Raw genomic sequence first — 13,776 nt, 5'->3', positions numbered from 1 at the left:
TCACGGTGAGTGTAAAAATAACATACCGTACTGTACAATCACGGTGAGTGTAAAAATAACATACCGTACTGTACAATCACGGTGAGTGTAAAAATAACATACCGTACTGTACAATCACGGTGAGTGTAAAAATAACATACCGTACTGTACAATCACGGTGAGTGTAAAAATAACATACCGTACTGTACAATCACAGTGAGTGTAAAAATAGCATACCGTACTGTACAATCACGGTGAGTGTAAAAATAACATACCGTACTGTACAATCATGGTGAGTGTAAAAATAACATACCGTAGTGTACAATCACGGTGAGTGTAAAAATAACATCACGGTAAGTGTAAAATATCATTACATAATAATATTTTACATCTGATATTTATTTTTTGTAGTGTAATTTTCAATACATGATTATGTATATTTATTAGTCCTTTCATGTAATAACGAAGAGTTGTTTTAACTATATAGAGTCAGTAAGTGTTATCAGAAATTATTGTAATATTCCATAAGCATACATTTGACCAAGGTAAATAGTTTGAATCATTTTAGTTTTTAACAGTTTATTTGAAGCTGTTTTTATATTTCAGGGTCGACATCTCGTCAAAGACGACATGGCTGCCTGTCCTAAATGTGATTTCCCTGCATTATTTTCTGAGTTTATAAGGTTAGTAGTGATGTTATAGAGAATATCCCTTGTCTCTTGTTTCCTTTACATATATATTACAACCATTCACTGACAGATACCTTTCTACTTCTCACAAGTGTACACTGGTCATGTTAAGTAGGAAAGAAAATAGGAGATGAATTATTAATTAAAGGGTAGGACTAACAATCTACTTACTGAACTATCAGTATCACTGACGATGTTGGGACATGTCCTTACCTATATATAGTTATCATTTTAATACCGTCATGTGTTCACTACTACTATACTGTAACATGGATATCTATGTGAAGGCCATTCAGCTCTGAAAGTGTTCCCAGGTATTATTTATGATGTACCTGGTATTTATGGAACAGGTGCAAAAGAAATATTCACAGAAATAACCTCTACACGTATAACTTACCGATATAAACCATGATATTAATCCCCACAGAAATAACCTCTACACGGACTGCATACAACCGCATGGGTCTTGTTGCCCAAGCAACCACATCGAGACTGCTGATTGGTTAAAAAATTTTACATTGATCGTTTTTTTTTTTTTTTTTTTTTTTTGTTTATCGATTTTGATGAAAATGGGTATGTAGATGTAGTATGACACCACAAATACTATTGCGATATCAAATTGTTCATTTAAGACTAGTTTAGGGGACATGTGTAATGATCCCCATTACAATAAGCACTATTTTAATATATGTATCTTTGTTTTCAGGTTGTTGGAAATAGAAGACAGTTGTCCTATGTGTACAGAGAAGGTTATCAAGGAGAATGTTCAGAAAGTGGTGGACACCCAGCACTACCTTACTCCTGAGGAGGGCACCGAGTGATGTCAGAGGACCAGTCTTACTGTGTTACAGAAGGTGGACCTTGATCAACTGGAAAATGTGTACACCAGAAAATATACATAAACACTGAATGTAACGTATAGGACTATAGGCCGACTCTGTGTCGAGGCATCAGACACTCAATGTAACGTATAGGACCATAGGCCGACTCTGTGTCGAGGCATCAGACACTCAATGTAACGTATAGGCCGACTCTGTGTCGAGGCATCAGACACTCAATGTAACGTATAGGCCGACTCTGTGTCAAGGCATCAGATGTTACCTACAGCAGCTTTATTGTGTATTCTCATGGTCCTTTAGAAATCTAACTTATAACTGTGACAACACAGTGTCAAAACAGTATGTAGGGGATCAGTAGAATTAAAGAAACACCCCATCTTACATTACATTGAAGGCCCACCGGTATTTATTGATACATTCCATGTTTTATTTTACAGATGGCATAATGAAATCCCTAATTTGTAGGTCGCAGTGTTATTTTGGATAATCATATCCTGAACTAAATATTTATAATGTGGAGAATGTCGTACTCTGAGAGACTATATAAATATCAGCCCATGGTCTGTTGTTATATCACAGGCGTCTGAAGTTCTGACAGTAAACTGAGATATAATACCATAGAAAAAATAAGAGTATCTATTCTTTTTTTTATAGTAGATACTCTTATTTTTTCTATGGTATTATATCTCGGTTTACTGTCAGAACTTCAGACGCCTGTGGTTATATCATCAAGATGAACCAGAAATATTAGTGAATGGAATAAGAGATTTTAAGTTTTATAGTTAAAGTGACTGATTACTTTTGTAGTTACCTGTCTGTTAGGTTGTGGTTAGCTGGTACATTTTGTATATTTCTTTTCAAATGGAAAATTTTGGATAGAAAGTTAAAAATAAATAAAGTTCTGTAGAAACGGTATTGAACTGATTAACTGTTAAATGTTATAATTACATAATGTAAACTCGTATTTTTATTTGATAAGTGATAACATGTTTACAATATAAGTAGGGCCATGCTAAACCATAAAGTTACAATTTACATGTTGATAGGGAATTGAAATATTATAATCATAACACTGCCTTTTTGTAAATGTAAACTTTTGTGAAGACAGAATTCAATTTGTGAATTTTGTCATCTAGAAAAACGTTAGTATAGTCAAACTTGTCATATGTGACCTTCCAAGGGAGGTAATAAAAAAAGGTCGGATGACTGGCGTCTATTAATCCAGGTTCAGGTAACTAGCATAGTAGTAAATAACATAGGAAATTTAAAGGGAAAATACGGTCACATATGAGAAAGAGTCGCTAAATTCAGGTTTGATTGTATAGATGTGTCCATGTAAATTGTAAACTTCATTGTGGAAGAAAATTCAAGACTTCATTGGAATGGAAAATAATACAAAATACATGTTGATGGCTGCTTTAGTCCTGTTCTATATACAACAGGAATACTGTGCATCCTCGTTCTATAAAAACAATATAAAGTTGGGAAAGGGTAATTTATAAAATGATGTATACCTGGCATTCTTGCTAATTTATGCTTTCACTTGTCTACAACTATTTTAATGAATCCATAATTACAAGTTAACAAATGTATTTTTTAGTTGATACATAAAACATAAATTATCTCCACTGAAATTTTCAAATGTAACTTCCTGAGATTTTTTCTACGTAGAAGAATAGTGCTGTTATTACCGTCCCAATAAAAGAGATTTCTAATGGTGATTACAATATTTAATATTTATAGGTTTTTGTTACTGAAAATTGTGATGTTTTTCCAGTCATATGGACATACTTTGTGCCTCTCTACTACCGTCCAAAGATGTATGTACAAATTGTGATAGAAAATATCCGTCATTTTTGAAGATCTGACTGTTTTAAAGGAACTTTTATGTAAAATTGACAATGCTTCTGTGATTTACAAGAAATTATATTGTAACTTAAAATTGTTGTTTGTGATTTATGTGTGTATCACAGAATATAATCTTCCAGACATGGGAACGAAACAAACAGAAGTCCCGCGCCCTATGCCACTGTAGTGTGACTGTGTAGGTTTGGTATGACTGTTCCCTATTCACCAGCTGAATCATCAGGAGACATAATTATAATTTTTTTCCAACTCATAATAGATAAAACTGAGAGCAAAATAAGAAAACAAAGAACAAAAACATAGATCTGGAAGAGTAATGGTGTTCTGATTAATCTACGAAGACACCCTTCATACAAATCTTGATTAAATCGACGACACCCTTCATACAAATCTTGATTAAATCGACGACACCCTTCATACAAATCTTGATTAAATCGACGACACCCTCCATACAAATCTAGATTAAATCGACGACACCCTTCATAAACATCTGGATTAAATCAACGACACCCGCAATACAAATTTGGATCAAATCGACAAAACACCCACCATACAAATATGGATCAAATCGCCGACACCCACCATACAAATCTAGATCAAATCGGTGACACCAAACATACAAATCTGGATCAAATCGCCGACACCCGCCATGCAAATCTATATCAAATCAATGATACCCGTCGTACAAATCAAGATCAAATCGGCGACACCCACCATACAAATCTAGATCAAATCAACGACACCAAACACAAATCTGGATCAAATCAACGACACCCGCCATACAAATCTAGATCAAATCGACGACACCCGCCATACAAATCTAGATCAAATCGACGACACCCACCATACAAATCTAGATTAAATTAACAGCACCCGCCATACAAATCTAGATCAAATCAGTGACACCCACCATACAAATCTACGTCAAATAAACGACACCAAACATACAATCAGGATCAAATCAACGACATCCGCCATACAAATCTAGATCAAATCGCCGACACCCGCCAAATAAATCTAGATCAAATCGACGACACCCACCACACAAATCTAAATCAAATCGCCGACACCCGCCATACAAATCTAGATAAAATCAGTGACACCAAACATACAAATCTGGATCAAATCGCCGACACCCGCCATACAAATCTAGATTAAAACAACAACACCCGCCATACAAATCTGGATCAAATCAACGACACCCGCCATACAAATCTAGATCAAATCAACGACACCCGTCATACAAATCTAGATTAAAACAACAACACCCGCCATACAAATCTAGATCAAATCAGTGACACCCGCCATACAAATCTGGATCAAATCGCCGACACCCGCCATACAAATCTGGATCAAATCGCCGACACTCGCCATACAAATCTAGATCAAATCAGTGACACCCGCCATACAAATCTAGATCAAATCAACGACACCAAACATACAAATCTAGATTAAAACAACAACACCCGTCATACAAATCTAGATCAAATCAGTGACACCCACCACACAAATCTAGATCAAATCGACGACACCCACCATACAAATCTAGATCAAATCGACGACACCCGCTACTATACAAATCTGGATCAAATCGACGACACCCAACATACAAATCTAGATCAAATCGACTATACCCATAATACAAATCTAGGTCAAATTGACGACACCCGTCATAAAAATCTAAGTCAAATTGAAGACACCTGCCAGAATAATCTGGGTTAAATCGACGCCACTCGCCATACAAATCGCTGATGTCGACTGTACAACTATCCCATTGTCTTCATCAACCCGCATCTCTCGAAACCATGTTTAGCGAGCTTATTAGTCAAAGACGAATAAACACCTAAGTCGAAACCTTGTGTTGTCGGATTTCCAATAGTAGCCGATTTATGTAAATCGTGATATTGAATCAACTGGGATGTGTGAACACCGTAGGTAGGGAAACGGGGATGTTACTATCAAGAAATGGAAAATTAAAAGCTGGGAAATAAGGATATGTTTATCATAAGCTTGACTGTCAGCTGCCCCTTGGTCTGTTGGTTTCATTTTAAGTAATTATCAAGCGACTGATGGTGAAGAGTCTGTATTGTTAGTGATTTCAAGTTCTTTTTTTTCTTTCTTTTTCTTTTAGCACTCAGAGCCGGTCAATGCAACCTATCAGCCAGCAACAACACGGCATCTGTTCCTATATTATATATTTTCGTTCATACCTGTTCATACTTGTACAATGTATACTTACGTACAATCTTACATACACACATTCGTCCTTTTAAAATCATACCCTCACACTCCCTCACACATGCACATGGTACGGAAAAAAAACGCAGACTGACACGGAAAGTGGATACACACACACATATACATGTCCTTTCCTACGTACACACACATTCGTCAATACAATCATACAAACAACAAGATATGCAAAAAACTAACACAGACTGACAGCTAAACAATCATCACTTACACAAACAGAAACACTGCGTACTTCACAGACATGCAGATGGGAAAAAAAATTGCATACGCTCACGAAGGACCGGGACATACTTAGATAGACATGTAAGAAAAAGTACAAAGATAATTCAAAGCCAAATACACCAGGCACTCACTCCCTCAACTACGAGCACATTCAATTATGTCTACACATACTTGCGTAGAAAGTTTAGTATATATCTTCTTTTTTTTTTATCTTGATTTCGTGTGATGCTTTTGCCGATATCATCTCATTTTGTTCTCATCATTGTGCTTGCTTATTTTATTTCTTTTTATATCTACACACGTTTTTCAGTAACGTTATGATTACAAACTTATTTTATAGAAAAGTGTGCAACAAAGACAGCCTTTGGTATTTTTTAAATAAAATTTTCTTCTTAATTCATGCTTAAATAATTTGACTATATCCACATATTTGGTTCTTGATTCACTAAGTTGGTACCATCTATATATAACAAAACCAATCAGTGATAAAGGACAGTAAATGTCATAATAAACAGTATGAAACAATTTTGTACCCAAGTACTATAAACTTCAAATTCCTTAAATCGATACTGTATCCAAGTTTATCCAGCGACTGTCTTACATGATACCAAAGTGGATCAATACAACGACATTCAATAAAATAGTGATTATAATCATCCTTAATTTTACAAACATGACAGCTTTCGCTTAACATAATGTTTCATCTATTTAATAATACTCCCTTTGGAATAATATTGTGAAATAGTTTCCAACGAAATATTTTCTCATAATTTTCTATTATTATTTTAAATATAAAATGAAAGAAGCTTGTAAATGTTTGATAAATGTTTTCTTCAATACTGAATCGATCTTTCCATATATTGAAGTTATGTGATAAGTGAGTTTTTTTATCTCGTAACATTGCATAAATATCATGGGTACTTATATTTTCTACTAACATCATACAATTCCTATTGTAAAGACAAACATCTTTCCAAACAATTTGAACAACAGACTTAGATCCTTCTTTTTGTAGCTCCTCTTACCAAATTCGAAGCATTACGGCAGATATTTCAGCAATCCAGTTTCTTTTACAAGTTTTAAAATTTACTATATATAAGATCATCATCAATATTTCCATTTCTTCCAATAATGTCCTTAATGTAGACCATGCCAGAATCAATCCAGTTGGTATGGTATAAAGCTTCACCTTTAAAAGTCAAGTATTTATTTCCCCAAATCACTTGTTGTTTTATCTCTCTGTAATTTTTGTTAACACTATTATCAGTCTGAATCAAATACCATGCTCTTAGTAAGTCTAAATAAAAAGCTGTTATTTCGTGTTTTTTTGGTAGGAGTTTTATAGAATCTGTATTCATTTTAAATAATAAGTTATTTTTCCCAAATTGCTCGAAATAAAAACGTGGAATCAGTTTCCATGAAGCTTCATTTTTATCTAATAGACGTTTTATCCGAGAGATGCGTAAAACATTAACATGACATTCAATGTCTCTTTTCAGCCCGCCCTTTTCGATATCACCAATCATTACTGTTGGCTTTATCCTATCGGGCTTTCCATCCCATATAAATTTATAAATCATCCTATCTAAATATTTTACTGTATCAGAGTCTATTCCAATAGTATTTACAAAAAAAGATATTTTTGGAATTATTAAACTTTGAATGATTAACGATTTCCCGAGTAATGTAAGTTTTCTTTTTTTCCAGTTCTTAAGTAGTAGGTCAATACTTATTTTTTCTTTCCAACAAAGATTGTAGCATACTTTACTGTTTCTCCCAAAATAGACGACCAGCGATTTGGCTAACTTAACCCATTTGATACCAGCGTAACTGTCATTTTTATCTTTATTCCTGCCGACAAAAATTCCCTCGGTTTTATCTTTATTTAATTTCAAGCCAGACACTTCTCCAAACTCTTCAACTAACTTCAGAGCGTTGTTAACGTCATGATACCTCATAAACAACGTCGTATCATCAGCTAGCTGAGAAACCTTTACATTTCTTTTATTAACACTAACACCATGTATATCTTTTGCAGAACGTAATTTACAGGGAAGAAGTTCCGTGGCTATGACAAACAATAAAAAAGACAAAGGGCAGCCTTGCCTTATACCACGCGATATCTTGTAACTTCCTGTTAACCGATTATTATTTTTCACACAACCTCTAATGTCAGTATATAAAGTTTTCACCCAATTAATAAAAGATACCCCCAAACCGAATTTTTCCAAACTATTAAACATACATTCCCACTCAATGGTATCGAAGGCTTTTGAAAAGTCTAAGAATATAATACATGTACAGGAATCGAGATCATTTTTTTCTGAAAAGTCAATTATGTCTTTAATCAGTCCGATATTATACCCAATAAATTTATTCGGTATATAACCATTTTGATCAGTGCTAATTAATTTTGACATTAAAGGTTTAATTCTATTCGCTAGAACATAAGCCGCTATTTTGTAATCCGTGTCTAATAGAGTTATTGGTCTCCAATTTCGTAAGTTTAATGCATCATTCTTTTTAAAAACAAGAGAAATTATACCTTTCTTTTGAGAAGTACTTAATTCGCCCCTTCTATAACCACTATTCAAAGCCTCAACTACAGTGTTACTTATTTTTTTCCAGAATGTTTTATAAAATTCAGCAGTCAACCCATCACTACCTGGACTCTTATTCAATTCCATGTGTGATACAGCACCCTCACATTCCTTCAATGATAACTCACCGTCACAACATGTTTTCTCATTTTCATGAAGAACATACTCTACTTTACAGTTTCTAATGTAATCATTTACTTTAACTTTATCACGGTTATTTGTTTCATATAACTTAATATAATAGCAAGAAACTTCAATTTCCTTAAGGATTTTTTCGGGATCATTTTCGATTTCACCATAATTTTTCCTCAATTGTGTAATTGTTTTTTGTATTTGTCTATGTTTTTCCATGCCGAAGAAGTACTTGGTATTCTTTTCACCGTTTTCCACCCAGTTAATTCTTGCTCTTATTTGAGCACCCCTTGCTCGTTCCTGATACAAACTATATAACTGATTCTCAACATCATTTATTTTATTTAGTGTTTCATTGCATGGCTTCTCATGATATTTTTCATTCTCTGATACAAGTTCTTTTTCCAAAAGAGTTATATAGTTCCTTTTACGCATATCTTTACGCTTACAATGTTCGATTGTTTTGAATTTTATCATTACTTTGCAGTATTCCCACAAATCAACAGGATTCAAATTTTGTGGATTTTCTAGAATTTCGTCAATAACTTCTCCTATCAAGTGCTTGTATTCGTCATTTTCTAAATAGCTATTATTCCATTTCTAAACTCCAGTACCGTTACCTTTAACATTGCTATATTCCAGCGTCAGTGACACTGCCAAATGATCAGTGTATTGTATTTGTGCTGGTCTTATATCACATCTTTTTATATTATTTATATTGTTCTCAATCAGAAAGTAATCGACTCTACTAGCGTCTCCCATCGTTTTTCTTCTCCATGTAAATTGTCTTCTGTGTGAATTACGTACTCTCCATATGTCAATTAAATCATTGTTTTTTGTCAATTGTTTCAGTCCAAAAGTCTTTCTGAAGATTCTATTCTGATTTCTAGAAACTCTATCTATTCTTTCCTTCGTTAAAATCACCCCCTGTAATAACCATGCTCTGCTTAAAATCCTTCAATTCTCTATTTACATTCTTCAAAAATAAAAGTATAGATGTTGTCCTCAATTTCTATATTTATCATAATGTATCAACCTTCATTATCCGATTTACTGTCTGTTACAGATACTATTATTCTTTTATTAATTAGGATTATTATTTTAGTTAGTTTTTGCGCCAATATCATTGGACGTTGAGACCCCACGTGACCATCCTTAAAACAGTGATCGACCGATAAAAGTTGATTGAAAAAGTTGATTGACCGATCCATCTATAAATAGATCGGGAAAAAACCGCGGCAGAGCATCAGAGCATGTTAGTCATTTGAGCGTTTGATTCAGAAGGGCACTGAAATAAACAGTCAAGCGTCTAGCGTGATCTTGATTGTAAACAATCGCAGACGAGACGAGTCGAATTGGCTGACAGGTTTCAAATTTGAAGAAATGTTTTATTGTTTATTTGATGAACACAAAACCAAGAAAAATAATAAAACAGTTATAGCCTTTAGATTTCGGTCGATGCATGGTTTTATTGACCGAAGAAAAATTATCAACCTCGGACTTCGTCCTCGGTCGATAATTTTTCTTCGGTCAATAAAACTCGGACTTCGTCCTCGGTCGATAATTTTTCTTCGGTTAATAAAACCATGCATCGACCTCATCAAAAGGCTATAATTGTATATACTCACACATCGGCTATTTGTTTACCGAAACTGTGATAAACCTGAGCAAAATCATAAGTCTCTCTATTAATTTAATCACACAAATCTTAAGAGAAATGTGTTTCTTGTATAAAGACTATTACAAGATTTTGATTTTTAAGCCATTCATAGAGCCTTTATCTTTTTCTTTTTCTCGTAAACCATGAGCATTCACTGTTAAAAAATGTAACACGATCGTGTCATTTTATAGGTTCCATTTTATTTTGGTTTTTTGTTTTCTGCTTCCTCTATCGGTGTAGGTGGTGATCTTTGTTTAGATTTGCTTCTGTCCCTTGTCCTGTTTGGTGTCTGATCCTTTTGTTGAGAGGCTGACTTCAGGAAGCGCTCCATTGATTTCAAGTTCTGCCGTGTATATCCGATTGACATGGTCAACATACATTTTTTTGTGTCGCCTTGAAAAGGTGACATATATGTATTACTATGTCGGCGTCGGTGGCGCCGTCGTCCGCACAATTGTTTCCGTCCAATAACTTGAGTTCCCTTCAACCAATCAAACTCAAACTTTACACAGTGCTTCCTTACCAAAAGTGCTTGCTTAGGATTGCTTTTCATGTTCAAAGGTCAAAGGTCCTTGCTACTATAAATAGAAAATAGGTTTGTTTGCGATAACTTGGGATCCCTTAGGCCAATCAAACTCAAACTTGATTCATTGCTTTCTTATAGGAAGTGCTTGCTTGGGATTGCTTTTCAGGTTCGAAAGTCACGGTCACTGTAAATAAATAGAAAACCTGTCCAGTTCCCTTTGGGTCAATCAACCTAAAACTTCATATAGTGGTTTCTGGTTTCTGTATGAAAAACACTTAAATTTTGCATGAACATCCATTTCCGTCGAATTCTTGTCTTATTTAGATATAACATATCGTCATTATACCTCTATGAGAATTTGAAGAACTCTGGAAGGTCTCTGTTACCTTTTCTGATAAGCTTTTAAATATGATCAGCCTTGTATGAAAACAAAAACAATTCGTCCAACAGAGGGGCACCTTTTGTTCCCATGGGTATGGTGGCAGTTTGTTGGAAGTTCTGGTCACTTCATTCAATTATTCTCATGATTTCATCTTCGATGTATTTTCTATTATCCTTAGTATGTTTTACTATATACACTCGTGAAGTTCACACCTGTATGCCCTGCAGGTAGGGCGTAAGAATTGTACCTGCTGCCCCCATTGCATGATCGTAAGAGGCGACTGAATTTGGGATCTTATATTTTCTTTTCTTTCTTACAAACTTTCTTCTTCCTAATGTCTCCCTTGACAATGCCTCACTTTTGGCCTTTAGTTGAGCGTTCGCCGCTGTGAGGAAGGCTTTGGGTTCTGTGCCCTGGCCGAGACATACCAGAGTCTTTAAAAATGGTAGTTGCTACTCCTGCTTAGCGCTCAGCATAAAAGGAGTGGGACGACTGGTTCGCCCGTTGTCAGTATAATGTGACCGGGTGGGGTGTGCTGCTGGGTGTCTTCGGCAGTATGCTCCAGTGAGGTAGGACTATAAATCGGCAAAAGTTCCGGCCTATCACAAGGAGACTTAACACGAACATACTGCAGCCTCCCAAAACACACATACGCACTCACCACACGCATGCATGTTGCACGCACGGGAGGCTGTCCTTAAATGACCTTAGCTGTTAATAGGACGTTAAGCAAAATAAACCAAACCAAACCTGTATACCTATATCGTTGTTCGTCTTTCTTGGAAAAGAAAACTAACATCGTACGGGGATGAAACCGTTCCTTAAGTTTTGGATAGGAAATATTAGTGTAAAGAGTAAGAAACACACACACACACACACAAAAAGATTAACTAACTGATCTTCGGATCTTTCTATTCAAAATCAACATTCCAGTGTGTCCGCTTCTGTAGTAAAACAGTAATCCATGACTAGCCTCGACTTAATAACGGCGATAAGATGTTTAGATAAAGGTTTAGTTGAGTCACCTCGCATCCCAGCAATAAAACGTTGTTTATAAGGATTCTTATGAAGGTTAGGAATCTCATATCAACGATGTAGATATCTTAGATTTCAATACTGACGAGTGATTGAACTGTATTTCGTCCCTAGAAGAACCGGACAATGTTTAGGTAGAATTACCCTGGTTGTCAATCAATCCTTGTGTACTGGTGAGGAGGATAAAAACACAATCCTGTCAGGTAAATCTTCTAGTATGGTTTTAAAATCGAGATGAAAAAAATACAGACTTGTGTTTTGTTTTCATTTTGGATTTAAATCTGCTTATTCTTATTAGAATCATGGACCTAATGGTTTTAATCTACTCAGACATTGGGTCCAACGCAACATGTTCTCGTTTTAGCCATTCTCCGACATATTCTCGTTTTAAGCATTCTCGGACATATTCTCGTTTTAGCCATTCTCCGACACATTCTTGTTTTAGCCATTCTCCGACATATTCTCGTTTTAGCCATTCTTATACGTATTTTTGTTATCACCCATTCTCTGACATTTTCTCCTTTTACCCATTCCATGACGTATTTTCGTTTCACCCATTCTCTGACATTATCTCGCTTTAGCCATTCTCCGACATATTCTTGTTTTAGCCATTCTAATACGTATTTTTGTTTTCACCCATTCTCTGACATTTTCTCTTTTTTTTACCCATTCTAAGAAGTATTTTCGTTTCACACATTCTCTGACATTTTCTCTTTTTACCCATTCTAAGACGTATTTTTGTTTCACCCATTCTCTGACATTTTCTCTTTTTACTCATTTTAAGACGTATTTTCGTTTCACCCGTTCTCTGACACATATTCTCGTTTTAGCCATTCTCTGACACATATTTTCGTTTTACCCATTCTCTGACATATTTTTGTTTTAGCCATTCTCCGACACATATTTTCGTTTTACCCATTCTCTGACATATTTTTGTTTTAGCCATTCTCCGACACATATTTTCGCTTTACCCATTGTCTGACATATTTTTGTTTTAGCCATTCTCCGACACATATTTTCGTTTTACCCATTCTCTGACATATTTTCCCACGAAGACGCCAGTACTAGTTATGATGTATCCAACTGGTACCTAGATACATTGAGATGTAGATTTAAAACATGCTGTAGGAGGTGTTGCTTCAAGGTCATTCAAATTCTTCTGTTGCAGCGTTTTCCTGTAATTCTAAGATTTGGAAGCGATGGGTTTCGAATAACGAAAGTCTTTTAGCTTTGACAGACAACGGTAATTCTGAATGATACTGCCGACGTTTATAACATGTATCCCCTTGCCGACAGCTTTCGAGAAGTGTCGAGTTGTTGAAGCACTGAGTATTTGTACGGATAAGACTAATTTGTGCAATATCATTGATGATTTTACAGAGTCGCCATGCTGAATATTTCGGTAGTGTGGGAAGGAAACGACTGAAGTTTAGTTTGTAAAGGAGTTTTATCCTTACTTTACCTACTGTTATTCGATTTTGTTCAAGATTTCGCCTCCAATCAGATTCTCAAGTCGGTGAGGAAAAGTAAGAAGAACCATTTTCAGAAAATACGCCTTCAAGAGATTAGGAACTAAAATAAAATGAACACAAA

The 13,776-nt window shown here is 35.2% G+C and overlaps 1 protein-coding gene across 2 annotated transcripts in view; it reads left to right on the top strand.

The window, feature by feature from the left end:
• Positions 1–3,449, top strand: part of LOC117328738 (WD repeat-containing protein 19-like) — a 47,218-nt gene extending 43,769 nt beyond the window's left edge. Inside the window, exons 33-35 of one of the 2 annotated variants that reach the window (XR_004533032.1) lie at positions 586–662; positions 1,375–1,615; positions 1,756–3,449. Coding sequence is in view for 1 of the 2 variants with exons in the window: in XM_033886249.1 (XP_033742140.1) it covers positions 586–662; positions 1,375–1,489 (192 nt within the window). In the remaining variant the exon portion in view is untranslated. Of the gene's footprint in view, positions 1–585; positions 663–1,374 lie in introns of both variants that reach the window. The other variant, XM_033886249.1, reaches the window with a different exon arrangement.
• The last annotated feature ends 10,327 nt before the right edge of the window (positions 3,450–13,776 follow it).

The sequence above is a fragment of the Pecten maximus genome, chromosome 6, assembly GCF_902652985.1.
Source record: "Pecten maximus chromosome 6, xPecMax1.1, whole genome shotgun sequence".
Lineage (NCBI taxonomy): Eukaryota > Metazoa > Mollusca > Bivalvia > Pectinida > Pectinidae > Pecten > Pecten maximus.
The sequence above is the reverse complement of the archived record's forward strand: the minus strand, read 5'-3'. Positions and strand labels throughout refer to the sequence as shown.